At 31.7% G+C, this 17,891-nt stretch overlaps 1 protein-coding gene across 1 annotated transcript in view; it reads right to left on the reverse strand.

Moving 5' to 3' along the window:
- Positions 1 to 2,944: 2,944 nt before the first annotated feature.
- The window catches only part of LOC111703461 (scavenger receptor class B member 1), a 19,719-nt gene continuing 4,772 nt past the window's right edge, over positions 2,945 to 17,891 (reverse strand). The window contains exons 6-18 of the mRNA XM_023475408.1: positions 17,685 to 17,754; positions 17,204 to 17,361; positions 15,881 to 16,278; positions 15,163 to 15,280; positions 13,937 to 14,054; positions 12,401 to 12,495; positions 10,339 to 10,456; positions 8,031 to 8,122; positions 6,880 to 6,945; positions 6,281 to 6,338; positions 5,009 to 5,065; positions 4,253 to 4,374; positions 2,945 to 4,023 (exon numbers count right to left, since the gene is read on the reverse strand). Coding sequence (XP_023331176.1) covers positions 3,975 to 4,023; positions 4,253 to 4,374; positions 5,009 to 5,065; positions 6,281 to 6,338; positions 6,880 to 6,945; positions 8,031 to 8,122; positions 10,339 to 10,456; positions 12,401 to 12,495; positions 13,937 to 14,054; positions 15,163 to 15,280; positions 15,881 to 16,278; positions 17,204 to 17,361; positions 17,685 to 17,754 — 1,519 coding nt within the window. The 3' untranslated portion in view covers positions 2,945 to 3,974. The remainder of the gene's footprint in view (positions 4,024 to 4,252; positions 4,375 to 5,008; positions 5,066 to 6,280; positions 6,339 to 6,879; positions 6,946 to 8,030; positions 8,123 to 10,338; positions 10,457 to 12,400; positions 12,496 to 13,936; positions 14,055 to 15,162; positions 15,281 to 15,880; positions 16,279 to 17,203; positions 17,362 to 17,684; positions 17,755 to 17,891) is intronic.

Here is a 17,891-nt window from a genome sequence, read left to right on the forward strand (position 1 = left end):
CCCCCCCCCCCCCACCTCCTGTCAATATTGTACATGATTTCAGCAAAATTATTATAATTTAAAATTCAGTGATGGTGATGGACCAAATCTTAGAGTAAAAAAGTAGACGTTAGTTCCACATTTGTTGAAAATATACTTCGGTCTGGTTGACCCTCGTCAGTTCTTGAGATTGTTTCTGTCACAAAGATAAAAAAAATTTTATTTTAGTGTTAGGTTAGGTTAAGACGTTTTCTGGGCCGAGCGTTGCGAACTAGGCCAGGCTAGGGGGCCGAGCGCCGCAGCTAGGGGGCCGGCCGGCCACATGACCAATGATAACCACGTTCACAATTGATAGGAGAGGGTGGGGGCACCGGGGGAGGGGTCCATAACTCGTTCTCTAGGAACTTACCAATTACCAAATCTTGGTTACAGGCCTGCAATCCCTCGCGCATTTATAATATTTTATCCATGATTGACCCCCCCCCCCACATTTACCAATATTTAGCATCCTGTAAATCGTGATCACTTTACATTGACATTTTAGTTCTCTCAAATTACGTCGTTATTGAAAATACCGATCACAGGTTGAATTCTAAACTGTGTTACAATAAATATTATCTGAATAATAACAACACCAATAGTGAAACCACTTGAAACCCTAATTCTGAAAGTTGAATTTTTTCATTTCGTGTAACTGAGACCAAACCAAACCCAAGTTTAATTCTGATATAAATATTTGGTTTGGATATTAATGGGACGATCCTTAGATTTTTATTTCAAAAACAAGTTAAAGGAACTTTTAACTTGCATAATTGAATAAAAAAATGTTAAACAGTTATAATTGATATTTTTTAGGTTTTTTTGAGACTTTAAAATCGTAGACTACAATAAAGTTTAATGTTTTACCTAGTAAACTAAAAAAGCTTCGATGGTTAGAAATGTCGTCTTTCATATTTTAATTTTTTTTAAGGTGGTGTATTTTTCGACCTACGCAAATCCGCTATACTCCACTTCTTACCTACGCCAAATTCGCTATACTACACATCCGACCTACTAGCACGTGGTTTCACAGCTGCTATATGGACTTGTGGCCGCAGCGCGCGGCCCCCTAGCCTGTCCTAGCCGCGGCGCTCGGCCCCCTAGCCCGTCCTAGCCGCAGCGCTCGGCCCAGAAATTGTCTTAACCAAACCTAACCCTCAAATAATACAAAAATAAAAAGCTGGCGTAGGTAAGATATTGCAGTAGGTCGGAAAGTTAGTAGGTCGGAAGTTCAGTAGGGGGGATGTTGCGTATAGACGATGTAACATTACCTTTTTTTTAAACACATGATTCACAACATCATCTTGCAGCTTTTCAATTGAGAATTTCACAAATTGGACGGATTAAACAAGACGTAAATTTGTTTTAAAAAATAGGAGAATTTAATCCCCCTTGAAGCCATTATGGTTTTTAATGGGGAGCTCACATCAGGGGCGTACGAGCTTCAGCGCGCGCGTCAGCGGGCCGATATTTGTTTTGCGCACTTTTACTTGGTTTAACATATACGTGTTGATTAAATATCCATGGATTAGATACAACGAAAATAGAATTGAAAAAATAAACCCGTTAATATTGTTTTCTCAAGTAAATATTTTATACTAATATTTGTTATATTTGTTGTCCCCCCCCCTAAAAATTTCTGGGGGGGGGGGCAAAAAAAATGTGTATTTTACTCAACCATGAAAAAACTAACCTTACCAACAGGATATTTTAGGGAAAATTTTTTAAGTTTGGAGCTTATAACTTGTTGAGCATGGGGGAAATCTTTAAACTTTATTTTGGAGGGAAATTTTTAATATGGGAATATTGTTTTCAGTTGGGAGGAAAGTGTGAGAAAAATCTTCAGCTATACAGTGAATCCTAGATATATGAATACATAGACCGTCATAAGTTTTTTGATAATTCTTAACAAACTTCTTTTCATTTTTAAATCGAGGTAATTAATATGAATGCAATTTATATATTAATATTAAACAAATTTTTCCGCGGTATTTGATCTTAAATATGTAATACGACATCATAAAAAACTCTTACTATGTATTCATATATCTGTAGTTATTATTAATTTGATAATTTTTGTTCACAATATCAAGATCTGTCGTCTAAACCGTTGCTCTATCTTTTTATCAATTGTCAGCTTCAAGCAATTTAAAACTTTCATGAGGGAAATTCAACAAAATTTTAACATTTTTATTCACTTTAGATATTTTACAAAAGTACAAAAAGGTATTTTTATTGCCCAGCGTTGTTGAAAGACAGTTTTTATCGTGTTGTATTAGAGTTAATAATCTTAATTTGATTATTTGTATCAATAAGTAGAGTACGGTACATAATGGTACATAACATCATTCAACTATTCACATGCATGGTACATTTACTAATCACGTAAAGGAAAAGATATGGTTTAAGAATGACATCGTATACATGCATTGCATGTAACGGACAAGGTAAAAAAAAAGAATTTTGGTTGATTGAAACGTATATAAAGTTATCTTCAACAAAAAAAATAAGTTATTTGTTATGGAAATGCCACTTGCAATGCTTAAATTTTACATTTTAAGAAATTTTTATCTAAGGTTACTTTCAGTTTTAGATTCAGACTTTTAGGAGGCTTATCTTTTAATTTGGAATAGTAAAAGTAATCACAGTTGGCGTAGGTTTAAACATGAGAAGACTTATCTAAACTTTGGCACAGAAAAAGAGCTTGTTAGAGTTGAACAATTTGTAGAAAAGTACTGTTTATGTAAATCACAAACAAGATTACAAAAATATTTACAAAATGTTTTACAATGTTTTAATGTTTTTGATATGAAAATTTGATTTATGGTTTATAAATGATGATTAATGATGATAAATGATAATTAATGATGATTAATGATGATTAATGAGGATAAATGATGATTAATGATGCAATTAATGATAATTAATGATGATTAATGATGATTAATGATGCAATTAAGGATAATAAACAAAATAATAAAAAAGAAGAAAAAAATCAGTTTCAATGTGTTCCATGTGATGAATAGTTTATTGTTAAAAAAGATAAGTTTAAATTAGCTGGAGTAATGGATATCGCAATTGAGGATGATGATGATTAGATGATTATGTTTATGATATTGATGATGATAATAATCATGTTGATGACGATAATTATGATACTCCTACTCCTGATGATGATGAAGATGATGATAGTGATGATGAAGATGATCATGATGATCTATTTTATCGTGATGATCATGCTGATATCCTGATGATACTGATGATTTCAATGAAATTATTAAGATGATAAATATAATGAAGCTACAGTGAAACCCTTAATAACGAATACATCGGAAAAATTTATTAAATGTCGTCTTGACAATTTGTCAATGAATCTTATACTATATTACCTAAATTTCAGTATTTGCGAAAATAAATAAATAGCCATGAATATGCAGGAACAGTTTTAAAGATAATTAAAAAAACTAAATATCTGCAACATTCCATCATCGGAAAGTGAAGAATACGACATTTGATGAATTCTCTCGATGTATTCGTTAATAAGGGTTATAAAATTGAAGATGATGATGATGAGGCTGAAATTTATTATAATGAGGCAAAGAATAATTACAATGAGGCTGAAATAAATGATAATTGGGCTAAATTAATGATAATGAGGCTGAAATTAATGATGATGAGGCTGAAATTAATGATGATGAGGCTGACATTAATGATGATGTGGCTTAAATTAATGATGATGAGGCTGAAGTTAATGATGATAATGAGGCTGAAATTTATGATGATGAGGCTGAAATTAAGGATAATTAGGCTAAATTAATGATGATGAGGCTGAAATTAATAATAATGAGACTGAAATTAATGATGATGAGGCTGAAATTAATAATAATGAGACTGAAATTAATGATGATAAGGATGAAATTAATGATGATGAGGCTGAAGAAAATGATTACACGACTCTATATCTTATTAACAGCGGAATAAGATTTGGTCTTGCAGCAGCATGATCTAATAATAGAAAATTTGTCAGGAATATCAAAAAACTTAAAAAATTATGTTTAAAAAATATTCAAGCTGAAAAAAACTATTTTCTAAATAGTTGGAATCTTTAACCCCCAAAAACCTAACGAAATATTCTTAAAAACTGATCATCCAATTTCAAGAAAATCCGAACCCAATGTTATTTTTTTTAAAAGATAAATTTAAAATTAGATAATGATTGAAAATTTTCTATTTCCTTGACCAGATAATGATTTCAGGGATCATACAAAGGAGGCCGAGTAGAATACCACCAACTGCTGTAAAGCTCTGAACTGTATCTTCTAGTCCCATTAACATCTTTACTTTACTCAGGACATACTAAACATAACTTTACTCAGAAAACATACTAAACATATCTTTACTCAGAACATACTAAACATATCTTTCCTCAGAACATACCAAACATATCTTTACTCAGAACATACTAAACCCATCTTTACTTTACTCAGAACATACTAAACATATCTTTACTCAGAACATACCAATCATATCTTTACTCAGAAGATACAAAACATATCTTTTTTTAGAACATACTAAACCCATCTTTACTTTACTCAGAACATACTGAACAATTTCAAAGCATTGAAAGATGTTTACAGTGTAAGTGATAAAGAAAAAAGGAACTGAATGATCCAGATCCTAAATCACCCTGTTAAAAAAACGTATCCGTATCATATGCAGATCAAGCTTATAAACATTTCTATAGATATTTGAAATTTTTTTTTTAATAATTTTATTTTCTATTTTCAAATTTTAATATTAAATCCTACATCCAATTCAATCTTATAAATGCTTTCTTTCAAAAATTACTTTTTGATTTTTTATCACATTTGCAAAAATTTGTAGTATCGGCAATCGACATTTAACACTTTTAAGCATCCTATACTGATTTCTAGAAACCCACTATTTAAAATTTACCCTTTCCGGTCCCTGGATGATGTTGAATACAAACCTGATTGGGCCCTGGAATTCCCTCATCCAATATCAAGAATGGAAGATAAACACCTTTCTAAACAAAAAAAGAAAATGTAAAATATTCACAATATTGAAAATTAAATTCTAAATTCTAATTCTAAATTCTGTAAGCGTAATTTGAAGTAACCTTTCATTTAAAGATACCCAGCTTTAAAAGCTTTGCCTGATCAAGTTTTTAGTCAGATTTAAACACTTTCAAACCTGGATTATATCTCTGACATTACTGATCAGATAAAGTCTTTAAGGGTACCGTTATGAATTGGGCATTGCCATTTTTGCACGGAGGGTCACTTGAAATTACATTTACAGTCCCTTTAAATCCTATTAATAGGATTTAAAGGGATTCCTATTAATAGGATGTAAAGAGATTCCTATTAATAGGATTTAAAGAGATTCCTATTAATGGGATTTAAAGAGATTCCTATTAATAGGATTTAAAGAGATTCCTATTAATAGGATTTAAAGAGATTCCTATTAATAGGATTTAAAGAGATTCCTATTAATAGGATTTAAAGGGATTCCTATTAATAGGATTTAAAGAGATTCCTATTAATAGGATTTAAAGAGATTGTAATCATCGTAATTATCTTAATCTCATGGCTATCAAAACATGCAGTTTTCGAATTTAATTTCATAATTCAAAATAACAAAAAAATGAAATTTTCAAATAAAACAGAAATCTTAAAAAATTAAATTCTCTGAAATAATGTGAATACTTTTGCCATGAATTCTTGAAATAAAAGAGTTTTTAATATAAACTTTGATTGAACATGTGAATAGTGGAGTTAAACTTGATAACCCGACCTAGATAGATATATAAATGTAAATATATCTTGTCAATATTGAAACCTAATTCTTGATCGATTTAAACCTTATTTTCATAATATCTTGATAACTATTTTAAACTAAACAAATCGTAACCGAGATATATCGCTGTCGGCCAAATGTACTTTATCTTTTCAAAAACTTTCAATATTTAGAGTACGTGTCCTCATTAACATAAATTCAAATATATCTCTGCAGCTTGATGGTGTAAACTGTTGATATTTCAATTGCAAACTTGAGTATTTGATTTTACTTATTTCATACTTTGAAATATCTTGTATCTGAAGGTAATTGGTAATTGGCATTAGAAAATCTGCGTTTGCGGCAAATACTGATTCTTTTATTAAAATGTAAATATGAAAACATGATCCTAATATTATTGTTATCTCAATATTTAAAAAAAAAAATTAAAAATATGAATTACCTTAATTTTAGAGAATTCTGAGTATCCAGAGTTTGATATAAACACATTCATCTGGAACCTAGAATACAGGAATACACATTTGTTTAGATTTCAAGTTTTTGGAAGTAATTAGGACCGATTCGTCTCAAATTTTGATTGGGGAACTTAATAGAGCGCCGGTTATGTTCGTAACCGCCCGGGTTAAAAAATCTTTGCTGATTGTGTTGCATTCTATGCTGATTGCTGATTGGGTTGAATACTATGCTGATTGCTGATTGTGTTGCATTCTATGCTGATTGCTGATTGGGTTGAATTCTATGCTGATTGGGTTAAATTCTATGTTGATTGGGTTAAATTCTATGCTGATTGCTGATTGTGTTGCATTCTATGCTGATTGCTGATTGGGTTGAATTCTATGCTGATTGGGTTAAATTCTATTTTGATTGGGTTAAATTTTATGCTGATTGGGTTAAATTCTATGCTGATTGGGTTAAATTCTATTCTGATTGGGTTAAATTCTATGTTGATTGTGTTAAATTCTATGGAGATCCAAACAAACAAACAAACAAGCACACAAACAAACACCAAAACAGAGATTACTACTTTTAATAATTAGTTACCTGGCACGAATAGCAAGGGTGGTTCCCCACTTAGGCTCTAGTTCCATCTGGAAAGAATCATTTTCCCTGTTTCAATATAGAATATATATATATTTTAAAAACAATATTTTTTAAAGACTTTTTTGTTTTTAATAACAAATTTCAAAATTTATTGTCTTTAATTTCCAAAATGTTTGCAACAAAAAATTCAGAATTGTGAATTGGCATAAAAACTATTTAAAATAAACCCATTAAAAGTGACATCAACAATTATGAAAAGTTCCCGGTAGGAATTCAGGTTACAAAGATATATAAATTAGACAATTTGAGTTTGAGGCAAACACACAACTCCTTTGTAAAAAAGTCTGGCCGTTTCTTTTCTATAGAATGAAATATATTCTTGCGTTGTCGTTTTCTTGCTTGTCTGTGCAACATAAATTGATGGAGTTGCTTAGTTTAATGAAAATTAAAGGTAATCAGTATTAAACAAAAGTAGAGGGAACAAACTTCACAGAAATCAGAACTTTTGCTTTTTGAATCTCGGAATTAAGCATTTATCTCCGTCCTATCAGATCTACGGATAAACTTAATCTCTCTTCGATATCTCATGATGGTTTTACCCGGCGGAGATCAGAGCTCAAAACTTTAGAATGGGATATCAGTAATCCCGATCGGTTAATTAATCTGGAGATTAGGAGCAAGAGGAGAACAAGCATTAGTTAATCTCGAGATTGAGAAAAAGAGCGAATCAAGCATTAATCCCAATATCCACCATTCAAGAGTTCCCAGCTCAGTTTTGTTGAGGGATTAAAAATTGATCCAGAAAATTTTAAAATTCCTGAACATTGGATGTTGGATATTAAGATTAACAATATCCCGACAAATGATAATGATGTCAAAGGAACTGAGTTTTTTTCCCACCATCTAAAAATTTCTAATAAATATATCTTTGCAATCTGATTGTGAAAAGCTTTGATATTTGCTTAGCTAGGTTGTATGATCTAATAGTTTTTTATAATTTGAAATATATTTGTTTTACGACAAATTGGGGTGCAAAGATACAAGGATTAGAAAATCAGTGTTTGTGACAAAAACTTAATTCCTTTCTTGAATTATAACGGTTATTTAAGGGTTGTTATGGTATGAATAAAGAAATATATATATATATATCCCTGTCAGGTGGGGGTATCCCATCAACTCCTTCTCTGAGCTCTAGATCCCCGTATAGGAAGTGAGGCCATGACATCAACACAGGGGAGTTTTCCTAAAAATAAAGTGAATAATAAAAAAGATGAATTATCGCTACTTTAAAACAAGATCCTTACTGCAAACTAGACGGAAGGAGACATTGCTTGTATCTTTTTGTGACCTCGCAGCTCCCCCCGGACTAACCAGAGTTAGAGGCATACAGGTTTCATTTTAAATCATATGCGTTTTGGTCTATAATTAAAAAATCTTTAAACTTACGGATTTGTTTGTATAATACTTTTCATTCAAAATGTTTATGCCGGCAAAAAAGTATTTGAGAAAAAAGGCTAAAAAATTGTGTTTAACAGAACAAATTGTGATCAAAAATCACAGCTTTCTGGAATATTGTCAGAACCGTTAAATCCACGTGAGCTCTTTATTTTATAGAAAATCAAAAAGAACGAATTTTGAAAGCTTTAGTTTAAAGATATTAAGAGTTTCTAAAAATTTTAAAAATACTATAATTCAATTAATAATTGATTTCTTTCTTCTATCAGAAACAAAAATAATTTGCGAAGGTTGATAATGAGCCTCACTTAAACATACTTTTTGTACAGTTAGTTTATGATTTGGAACTGGTTGTAAGTTGTAACTAGTTGTTGTGTTATACAGTTAGTTTATAATTTGGAATTGGTTGTAAGTTGTAACTAGTAGTTGTGTTTGTACAGTTGTTTATGATTTGGAACTGGTTGTAAGTTGTAACTAGTAGTTGTGTTTGTACAGTTAGTTTATAATTTGGAATTGGTTGTAAGTTGTAACTAGTTGTTGTGTTTGTACAGTTGTTTATGATTTGGAATTGGTTGTAAGTTGTAACTAGTTGTTGTGTTTGTACAGTTGTTTATAATTTGGAACTGGTTGTAAGTTGTAACTAGTTGTTGTATTTGTACATTTAGTTTATGATTTGGAACTAGTTGTAAGTTGTAACTATGTTGTTGTAAAGTTAGTTTATGATTTGGAACTGGTTGTAAGTTGTAAAAATATCTCATTCATTTCTGATCAAACAAAAGTTTAAATATGTAGTACTTTTTTGAATCGACCATAACATTCAATAAATGGAGGGGTCACCTGATAATTTGGCTCTTGTCTCTTTAAATATATTAAATACCTTGCACCCCTGTGGTAGATCAATACCTCCTAAAGGAGGGCAGGGGGTAGTCAAGTTAAATATATTAAATACCTTGCACCCCTGTGATAGATCAATAGCTCCTGAAGGAGGGCAGTGGGTAGTCAAGTTAAATATATTGAATACCTTGCACTCCTGTGATAGATCAAAAACTCCTGAAGGAGGGCAGGGGGGTAGTCAAGTTAAATATATTAAATACCTTGCATCCCTGTGATAGATCAAAAACTCCTGAAGGAGGGCAGGGGGTATAGTCAGGTTAAATATATCAAATACCTTGCACCCCTGTGATAGATCAATAGCTCCTGAAGCAGGGCAGGGGGTAGTTAGGTTAAATATATTAAATACCTTGCACCCCTGTGATAGATCAATAACTCCTGAAGGAGGGCAGGGGGTATAGTTAGGTTAAATATATTAAATATCTTGCACCCATGTGATAGATCAATAGCTCCTGAAGGAGGGCAGGGGGCAGTCAGGTTAAATATATTGAATTCCTTACACCCCTGTGATAGATCAAAAACTCCTGAAGGAGGGCAGGGGGTAGTCCAGTTAAATATATTGAATACCTTGCACCCCTGTGATAGATCAATAGCTCCTGAAGGAGGGCAGGAAGTAGTTAGGTTAAATATATTAAATACCTTGCACCCCTGTGATAGGCAGGGGGTATAGTTAGGTTAAATATATTAAATATCTTGCACCCATGTGATAGATCAATAGCTCCTGAAGGAGGGCAGGGGGCAGTCAGGTTAAATATATTGAATTCCTTACACCCCTGTGATAGATCAAAAACTCCTGAAGGAGGGCAGGGGGTAGTCCAGTTAAATATATTGAATACCTTGCACCCCTGTGATAGATCAATAGCTCCTGAAGGAGGGCAGGAAGTAGTTAGGTTAAATATATTAAATACCTTGCACCCCTGTGATACCTGAAGGAGAGCAGGGGGTAGTCAGGTTAAATATATTAAATACCTTGCACCCCTGTGATAGATCAAAAACTCCTAAAGGAGGGCACGGGGTAGTCAGGTTAAATATATTAAATACCTTGCACCCCTGTGATAGATCAATAGCTTCTGTAGGAGGGCAAGTGGTAGTCAGGTTAAATATATTAAATACCTTGCACCCCTGTGATAGATCAAAAACTCCTGAAGGAGGGCAGGGGGGCCTGGAGCAGTAGCAAGAGTTGGAACCTGACTCTGAACCAGAGTTAAATGTTTCCTCGACCGGGGAAAATCTAAATCATTAAAAATTAAACATTGATGATTTAATGTTTTTCTACACAATGTTGTGTTGTTATGATCATCAAATGTTTAAGTTAATGTTAGAATAAATTAAGGTTATGATGATATAAACGTCTGACATTTAAATCTTAGATTATTAATTTGAAATATCTAAGGTCCACGACATTGAGCTGAGAAGTATTGTGTAGCATTAGTTTTTTTCAGAGCTTTTTGCAAAATTTTGGAAAGACAGGCAAAAAATCAGATTCGCACAATATTGTATCAATATTCAAGATGTATTTGTTTTTTTTTGGCATTGCATTTGTAAACGTTAACGATTTGAAAATTGCCGCGGGTTTCCGTTCGTTCACCACGTTTTCCGTTCATTTGAAAACTACCTGTTCGTTAACGAAACGTTACCCAGCAACAATCATTAACTTAGTTTTATAATATTAAATTATACAATTGTATATATATATACAACGTACTTCAAAGCACTTGACAAATAATCTAATCTTTTTAAAATGATATTGAATAAGATGATAAGATAGTATTTACAGAGAGGCCTGTACTCAGTGCAGTGATTAAAATTTGTACTTTTTCACATAAACTAAACTAGATCTGGAAAAATCTGGACAAATTTTCGATCCTCACTCGTGTTGCTAATTGAATAAAAATTATTTATGATTACGAACCGCTATTACACACAGGCATACCAGGTTTCCCTCAAAGGATGAGATTTCAGAGACGACTGTACGGATTTCTTTGATTTTTTCACAATAAGTTCCGGGCACCTCTTAGAGGGACTGTGTTTGTAATTGTAAGTGACCCTCCATGCAAAGATGGCATTGCTCGATTCACAACGGTACCCTTCGCAAGCGTTGACCTATCAAGTATAAACTAGATATCAATGTTTATAATTTTGAAAACTGATTATTTTTGTGGTGTCTCTACAAAAGGGACAATTGCGCATTTCTACTACAGGAACACATATGGTTAGTATCAGAATTAAACACTTTTAAATCTAGAAAAAAAATTTTCATCAGATCAAGATTTCAAGGGTAGCATTGTGAATTTGGAATTGACAGAAAATTCTTAAAGAGTTTGAGGTCGTCATTAAACTCGTGCAGTCCTTGTGGGTAACCAACCCTGTATATTCAATTCAACACAAAAGGCTCAAACAGATTTTTCATAGTTTTCAGCAACGAAAGTAGACAAGTTACGTAGGGGACCCTAACCCTATCCCTGCTGTGCTACTTTGTCTAATTTGTATCAAATCATAAGGGGGGTATTTAGTTTAGGAGTATATTTAAGGAGTATATTTAGTGAGTATATTTAGTGCGTATATTTAGGGAGTATATTTAAGGAGTATATTAGGGAGTATATTTAGGGAGTATATTTAGGGAGTATATTTAAGGAGTATATTTAGTGAGTATATTTAGGAAGTATATTTAGGAAGTATATTTAGTGAGTATATTTAGGGAGTATATATTTTGGCAGTGTATTTAGAATAAAATAAACAATCTAGTTAAAGGATTGGTGGTGGCTTGATGATATGTAAACATATTTATAAAAAATTCTTATTTTCATGAAAAAAGAATTTAACAAAATCTTTCCACTAACCGCCAATGTTTGCATACAAGGGACGTCAGTAAAAATCATTAAAAAAACTTGAATGCAACAAAATTTGGGTGTAGTTTGAACATTAAATATATAGGAGTATATATATACATAATACAATACACATGCAAGGCATTGAATTGATAAAAATGATCAAAACATAAAACTGATTCAAGCATTCTCTTAATATTAAATATTAGGAAAATTTTAATAAATCATAGTCTAGCAATGCAAACATTTTTTATCAATAGCTCTTTAAGAAGAAAAGTTATAAGAAAACATTAAATATTTCAATCTTTCATGCCTTTGTCGTAAATTCTATTTATTAAAAAGTTTACCTGTAAGCATCTATACCATAGTGTTGAATTGTTTTCATATATCTAAAGTTTATTCTTCGACACAAACTCTGGAAATACAGGCCCAGGGGCTCATCCTGGTATTCATTCATACTTTTAAACTTTTCATTTATACTTTTAAACTTTTCATTCATACTTTTAAACTTTCCATTCATACTTTTAAACTTTTCATTCATACTTTTAAACTTTTCATTCATACTTTTAAACTTTTCATTCATACTTTTAAACTTTTCATTCATCTATATACTATGAATATACATACTTTGGTTTTTGTGAAATTTTATAAATGCACGAAAAATTATTTGAAAATCGACGAACTTTTTTGTTTTTGTTTAATGCCATGTAAAGAGAAGATACTCACAGATAGAGCTATAATCAAAAATTAAGATATAGGATGGGCGCAAAGCGCCCTTAAAGCCTAGTACTTCAAAACTTTTCATTTACACTTAAACCTTTTCATCTATCTAATTTAGTGTAAGTTCAGAAGCTGATGTTTATATATAATCTAATACAAAAACAAAACTATTGGCAGTAAACTAAAGAGCGTTTAATCCTTTATCTTATCTGGTAATAAGACCCAAAATATTTGCACTGATCCACTCAAATATCAGAAAGGAATTGAGTTTTTGACATCCTTGTATCTTTGCAACCTGATATTGTAAACCTTTGATATTTCAAACTTTGACTATTTGATATAACAGCTGGACATTTCTAAGGTCTACGACATTGCGTTGCAAAGATATAGGAATAAAAAAATCAGATTTGTGACAAAAACCTAATTCCTTTACTCAGTAAAATTATAAATCAGTTTTGTTTTTACATGAAGGGTTGAAAAATGATAATCTTCATGTGGATCATACAGTATTAAAATCAAACATTGAAATATCAAGAATTTTAGCACAAAAAAAAATTTTAAGGTTTAAACTGAAATTTATATAATATATAATTTCAGTGGTACAAACTTAAGTTTTTTAATTTTTCTTTGCAACCTGAGGTCGAATTTAAAGAAGTTGTACGGATGCAATATGGTTTGTTCAACTTGAAATTTGAATAAGTGTTTCGAGATTTGAGCCGGCGCTCAATTGAAACCAGTTATTGTTGGTTTTGAGACGCGGTTCAAATTCTTTAATTTTTTCCACTAATTAATCTTTGATATTTCAAACTTTGACCATTTGATCATAGTTGGAAAGATATAGGAATTAGAACATCTGAGTTTGTGGCAAAACGTCAAATCCTGTAATTAAAGAAATTGCTTAAAAATTATGAATTCCTTTTTGAGATCGATAGTGAGTGAGTGAATAAGTGTTTCGAGATTTGAGCCGGCGCTCAATTGAAACCAGTTATTGTCGGTTTTGAGACGCGGTTCAAATTCTTTAATTTTTTCCACTAATTAATCTTTGATATTTCAAACTTTGACCATTTGATCATAGTTGGAAAGATATAGGAATTAGAACATCTAAGTTTGTGGCAAAACGTCAAATCCTGTAATTAAAAAAATTGCTTAAAAATTATGAATTCCTTTTTGAGATCGACAGTGAGAGTTCCTGGGTCCCTTCCATCCAGCAGATTGCAGGATTCATTAGACCAGGAACTAATTCGAGACTCTCCACCAATACTCGAGTACATTCCCTTTAATCTAAAAAGAATAGCTTTCTACAAATTAAAGTTTTTTAAGCTAAAACCACGACAGCATCCCAATCTAAAAGTTGCGAGATTCGAGCCAGTACAACTTGTACTGTATATAAATTGTGCCGTGTTGTCCAGTCTGGACTGCCGAGTGTAAAGTCTTAACACCACATTTTATGCAACAAGTTTCGCCTGGCAAGATGACAGTGACGGATGGAAGTTTATTTTTTTTTACTCGGCAATAACTTTGAGATTAACCTTTTTTTGTTATTAAATTAAATGTGTTTGAAATGGCTCCTTAGAGAACTACTTTTCTAGAAAATACAAAATTGTTTGTTTAAAAGGTTAACTTAAATTAAGATATTCTAAAGTTTAACTCCGCAAGATATTCTGCTACGAAAAGTTGCATCAAATTTTAAGACCGGGTCGGCTTAAACTTTAGTTTTCAAGAAGTAAATAGCAAAATTCTCAATTTTATAAAATTTATTTCTCTTTTTTACCAATGCCGTGTGACACTTTAAAGTTGACCTAGTCTCGAAAATTGTTTCAATTTTGCAAAGCTGTCTATCTCATAATCTATCCGAAATGCTGCAGCAGCTACATGATCGGATTAAACTCATTATCATTATAAATTTGATAAGACTTTTGATAACTTTAGTCTTTGTTTTTAATAATTTGCAATGCATTGTAAAAACATTTTAGTCTTTGTCACAAACTCAGATTTTTTTATTCCATAAACTTTTACAGCTCAGGTTACAAAGATGTATATATACAGGGATTTTGAAATTTTAAGTTTGTGTCAGAAACTAATTTCTTTTTGTCACTCCTGTATGCCGAGTCCATTAGCGCCTGATCCAATCAGGGTTCAGTCATGTGTTTGTTGTCTTTTCTGAACCAATAGAAATAGTTTGACGGTAACATCTATCTTTCTATCTATCTCATTATCCAATCAGAGTTATGAATCCTTCAATCGGCGCTATCAGTAAATGGAAATATTTCCTTCTTCTGAAACTATGTGTTGTATAAAAATCAGACTTTTTATGAAAGATAAAGCTTTTTTCTGAATATCGTATACACGATATTGATGTTTTTTTATGTTACTTAAAAACTATACAGACCTTAAATCATTTTTTCCCGTATGCACTGTTCTTTGATTCCTTACTGTCCCATTGGTGTTTAAAAACAATCCAAACTTGTTTAGGTTCAAGGGATCAATTCTACAGTTCTCTTCAACACCTTTACAACATTATACCAATAATATATCCGTCATTTAAATGGACTGTATGCGTATTACTGAGATCACATTCACAGGAAACCCATTAAATATTTTTTAGAAACGAATTGAGTTTTTGCCACAAACTCTATTCTCTAATCCCTTCTTTTGCAAGCCAATGTCGTTGGCCTTAGATATTTAAACCTATTAATTCTGTTATATCAATTAATCTTAGTTTGAAATATCAAAGGTTTACATTATCCGATTGCAAAGAAATAGAGATTAGAAAATGTGGCAAAAACTCAATTTCTTTTATGAGAGAAAAGAAAAAATAGGACTGCTTTAATTTTAATTTCCTCCTCCTGCCTGGATTTGTAGGTTTCTAATTCTCTTCTTGGATATATGAAGATACAAAGTTTAAGGGAAGTAATCAGTTTCTTTTATAATCCTCTTTAATGCATCATGAGTATTTCAACCAGAGATGCAAGGAATTAATAATTAAAAATGGGTATTGGAACCTGAGGTCGAATTTAAAGAAGTTGTACATATATATATATACAACGTACTTCAAAGCACTTGACGAATANGATTATGCATGGTGAATCTTTTATTGGTATTGTTGCCTGCTTTAGAACGGACATCCTCTTCCTTCTCGTCCTCCTCCTCGTCGTCCCAATTATCCCAGTCGTCCTCGAACCCTCGTCCTTGAAACTCTTCTACTCTACTACTCTCACAAGCCTGGTTCTCCGCTATAGAGAGTATAAGGGATGGATATCCCCACAGATATTCCCTCACATTTAAGTTCAAGAACGGTCCCTTATCTATTCCAAATGTTTTTGATCTGAGCATACTTAGGAAGAGGGAGAGAGTTGTGAGATCATTTCCGAACTTCTTAATAGCTCCGAGGAGGGGTAGGTTGGGTAGGATCAGCTGATCTGTCTCAGATCCTGTAGATAGATCAGGAGAGAAATAATAGGTTTTATTATCACTGAATGTAACCTTCTCACCCTCATCGTGAAAACTGAAATAAATAACTATATTAAATTTAAAATGCTTACTAAAATATCGTCAATAGAGTATGCATAAAGGAATTGAGTCTTTGCCACAAACTCTGATTTTAAAATCACTATATCTTTGGAACCAAATGTTGCAGACCTTAAATATTTCAAACTCTGAATTCTGTTAGATCAAATAATCTGAGTTTGAAATATCAAAGGTTTACAACATCGAGTTCTAAAGATATTAAGGTTTAAATATTTGATTTTGTTCCAAAGACTCAATTCCTTTAATGAATTCTACTCCCGAAATTTAAAAAAATCATTAAAAAAAGTTAAAATTTGACTAAATGGTCTTTTTTAATCAATGTTAGATCATGAAGTAAACGAATCAGATATATTTTCTGAATAAAAGGGATTTAAAAATAATTTCAAGTAAACTACCATTTATAGAGTGTCATGTCCGTTTTACAACAATACCTTTTAAACCTTTGTCTGAACAAGTTATCGTAGATATTCTTATAAATATTTATGATTTCTCGCTATATAAATAAGATCTATTTATAGAGCGAGAAATCATAGTGGCAAGAAAAAGCGCGAGTGTACACTAGCACACTAGTACACTGTAACCTCGAGTCTCCCCCCGGGCACTCAATCATCAGCTGCACAAATTAGGGTTTCTACCTTATCGTTGTCCGGAAAAAGGTTTCAAGTGTACCGTTGTGAATCTGACATGCCTATCTTTTTTTTTTTTTTAATGGAAGGTCGCTTGAAATTACGCTTACAGTTCCTTTCAGCTTAACTTAATTGCTTTAGATTGGCGCTATCTCATGCAAATGTTTTGACCAAAGACTTTAAAGATTAGAACTAAATAACTTTTAATAAGTGGCTTATAAGCGTGGATTTGTTTAAAAAAAGTTAATTTTTTATTAAGACAATTTTAAAACAAACCTGACATTAGTTTTATGAATCTCCTGAAGATAAACATAAGGACCAACTTTATTAACAATAGGTTTAGCACCATTTAAAAATTCAACAGAATTTGTTAAATTAAAAAAATAAATTTTAAGAATTGGCGTTACAGGAGGATCCTTCCAGCCATGGAATGCCTGAACAAAACATCTCAATCTAATTTATTATAAATTATAATCTAAGGGATTAATTTGTTTGTATAAGCTGTAATCTGAAAGTAAATAAAAGTATAGATAACACATTTAAAGCTAATAATATTTTAGATAATAAACTATACATTCACGTCATTTAAGACAAACAGAGTCCGGTTATTTCCTCAAAAATAACAAGAGAATAATCGGATAAATCAAGTTATTATTTCTTCGGTAACAATTTAAATTTAGAAAAAAAATATAAATTTTGAAAAAATATTAAAATTTTTTTTTCAAAATAAAAATAAAATTTTAAGTTGGATGTTTTCCTTTCCGTTCTCCGCTAGAACAAGATTTTCTTCTATTTGATTGTGAACATAAGGTCTCATCAATAAAGCACTAAAATCATACAATATATTGTAACAGTGGGCGAGTTTTGTTGATCTTTTACGATCAGCAATTCAAGGATTTTTTGGATCGCTGAGATCATAGCTACCAAGGGGAATCATGCCCCCTTTCCCCCCCCCCCTCAAGAC

This window comes from Eurytemora carolleeae, unplaced genomic scaffold (genome assembly GCF_000591075.1).
Source record: "Eurytemora carolleeae unplaced genomic scaffold, Eaff_2.0 scaffold504, whole genome shotgun sequence".
Classification (NCBI taxonomy): Eukaryota; Metazoa; Arthropoda; class Copepoda; order Calanoida; family Temoridae; genus Eurytemora; species Eurytemora carolleeae.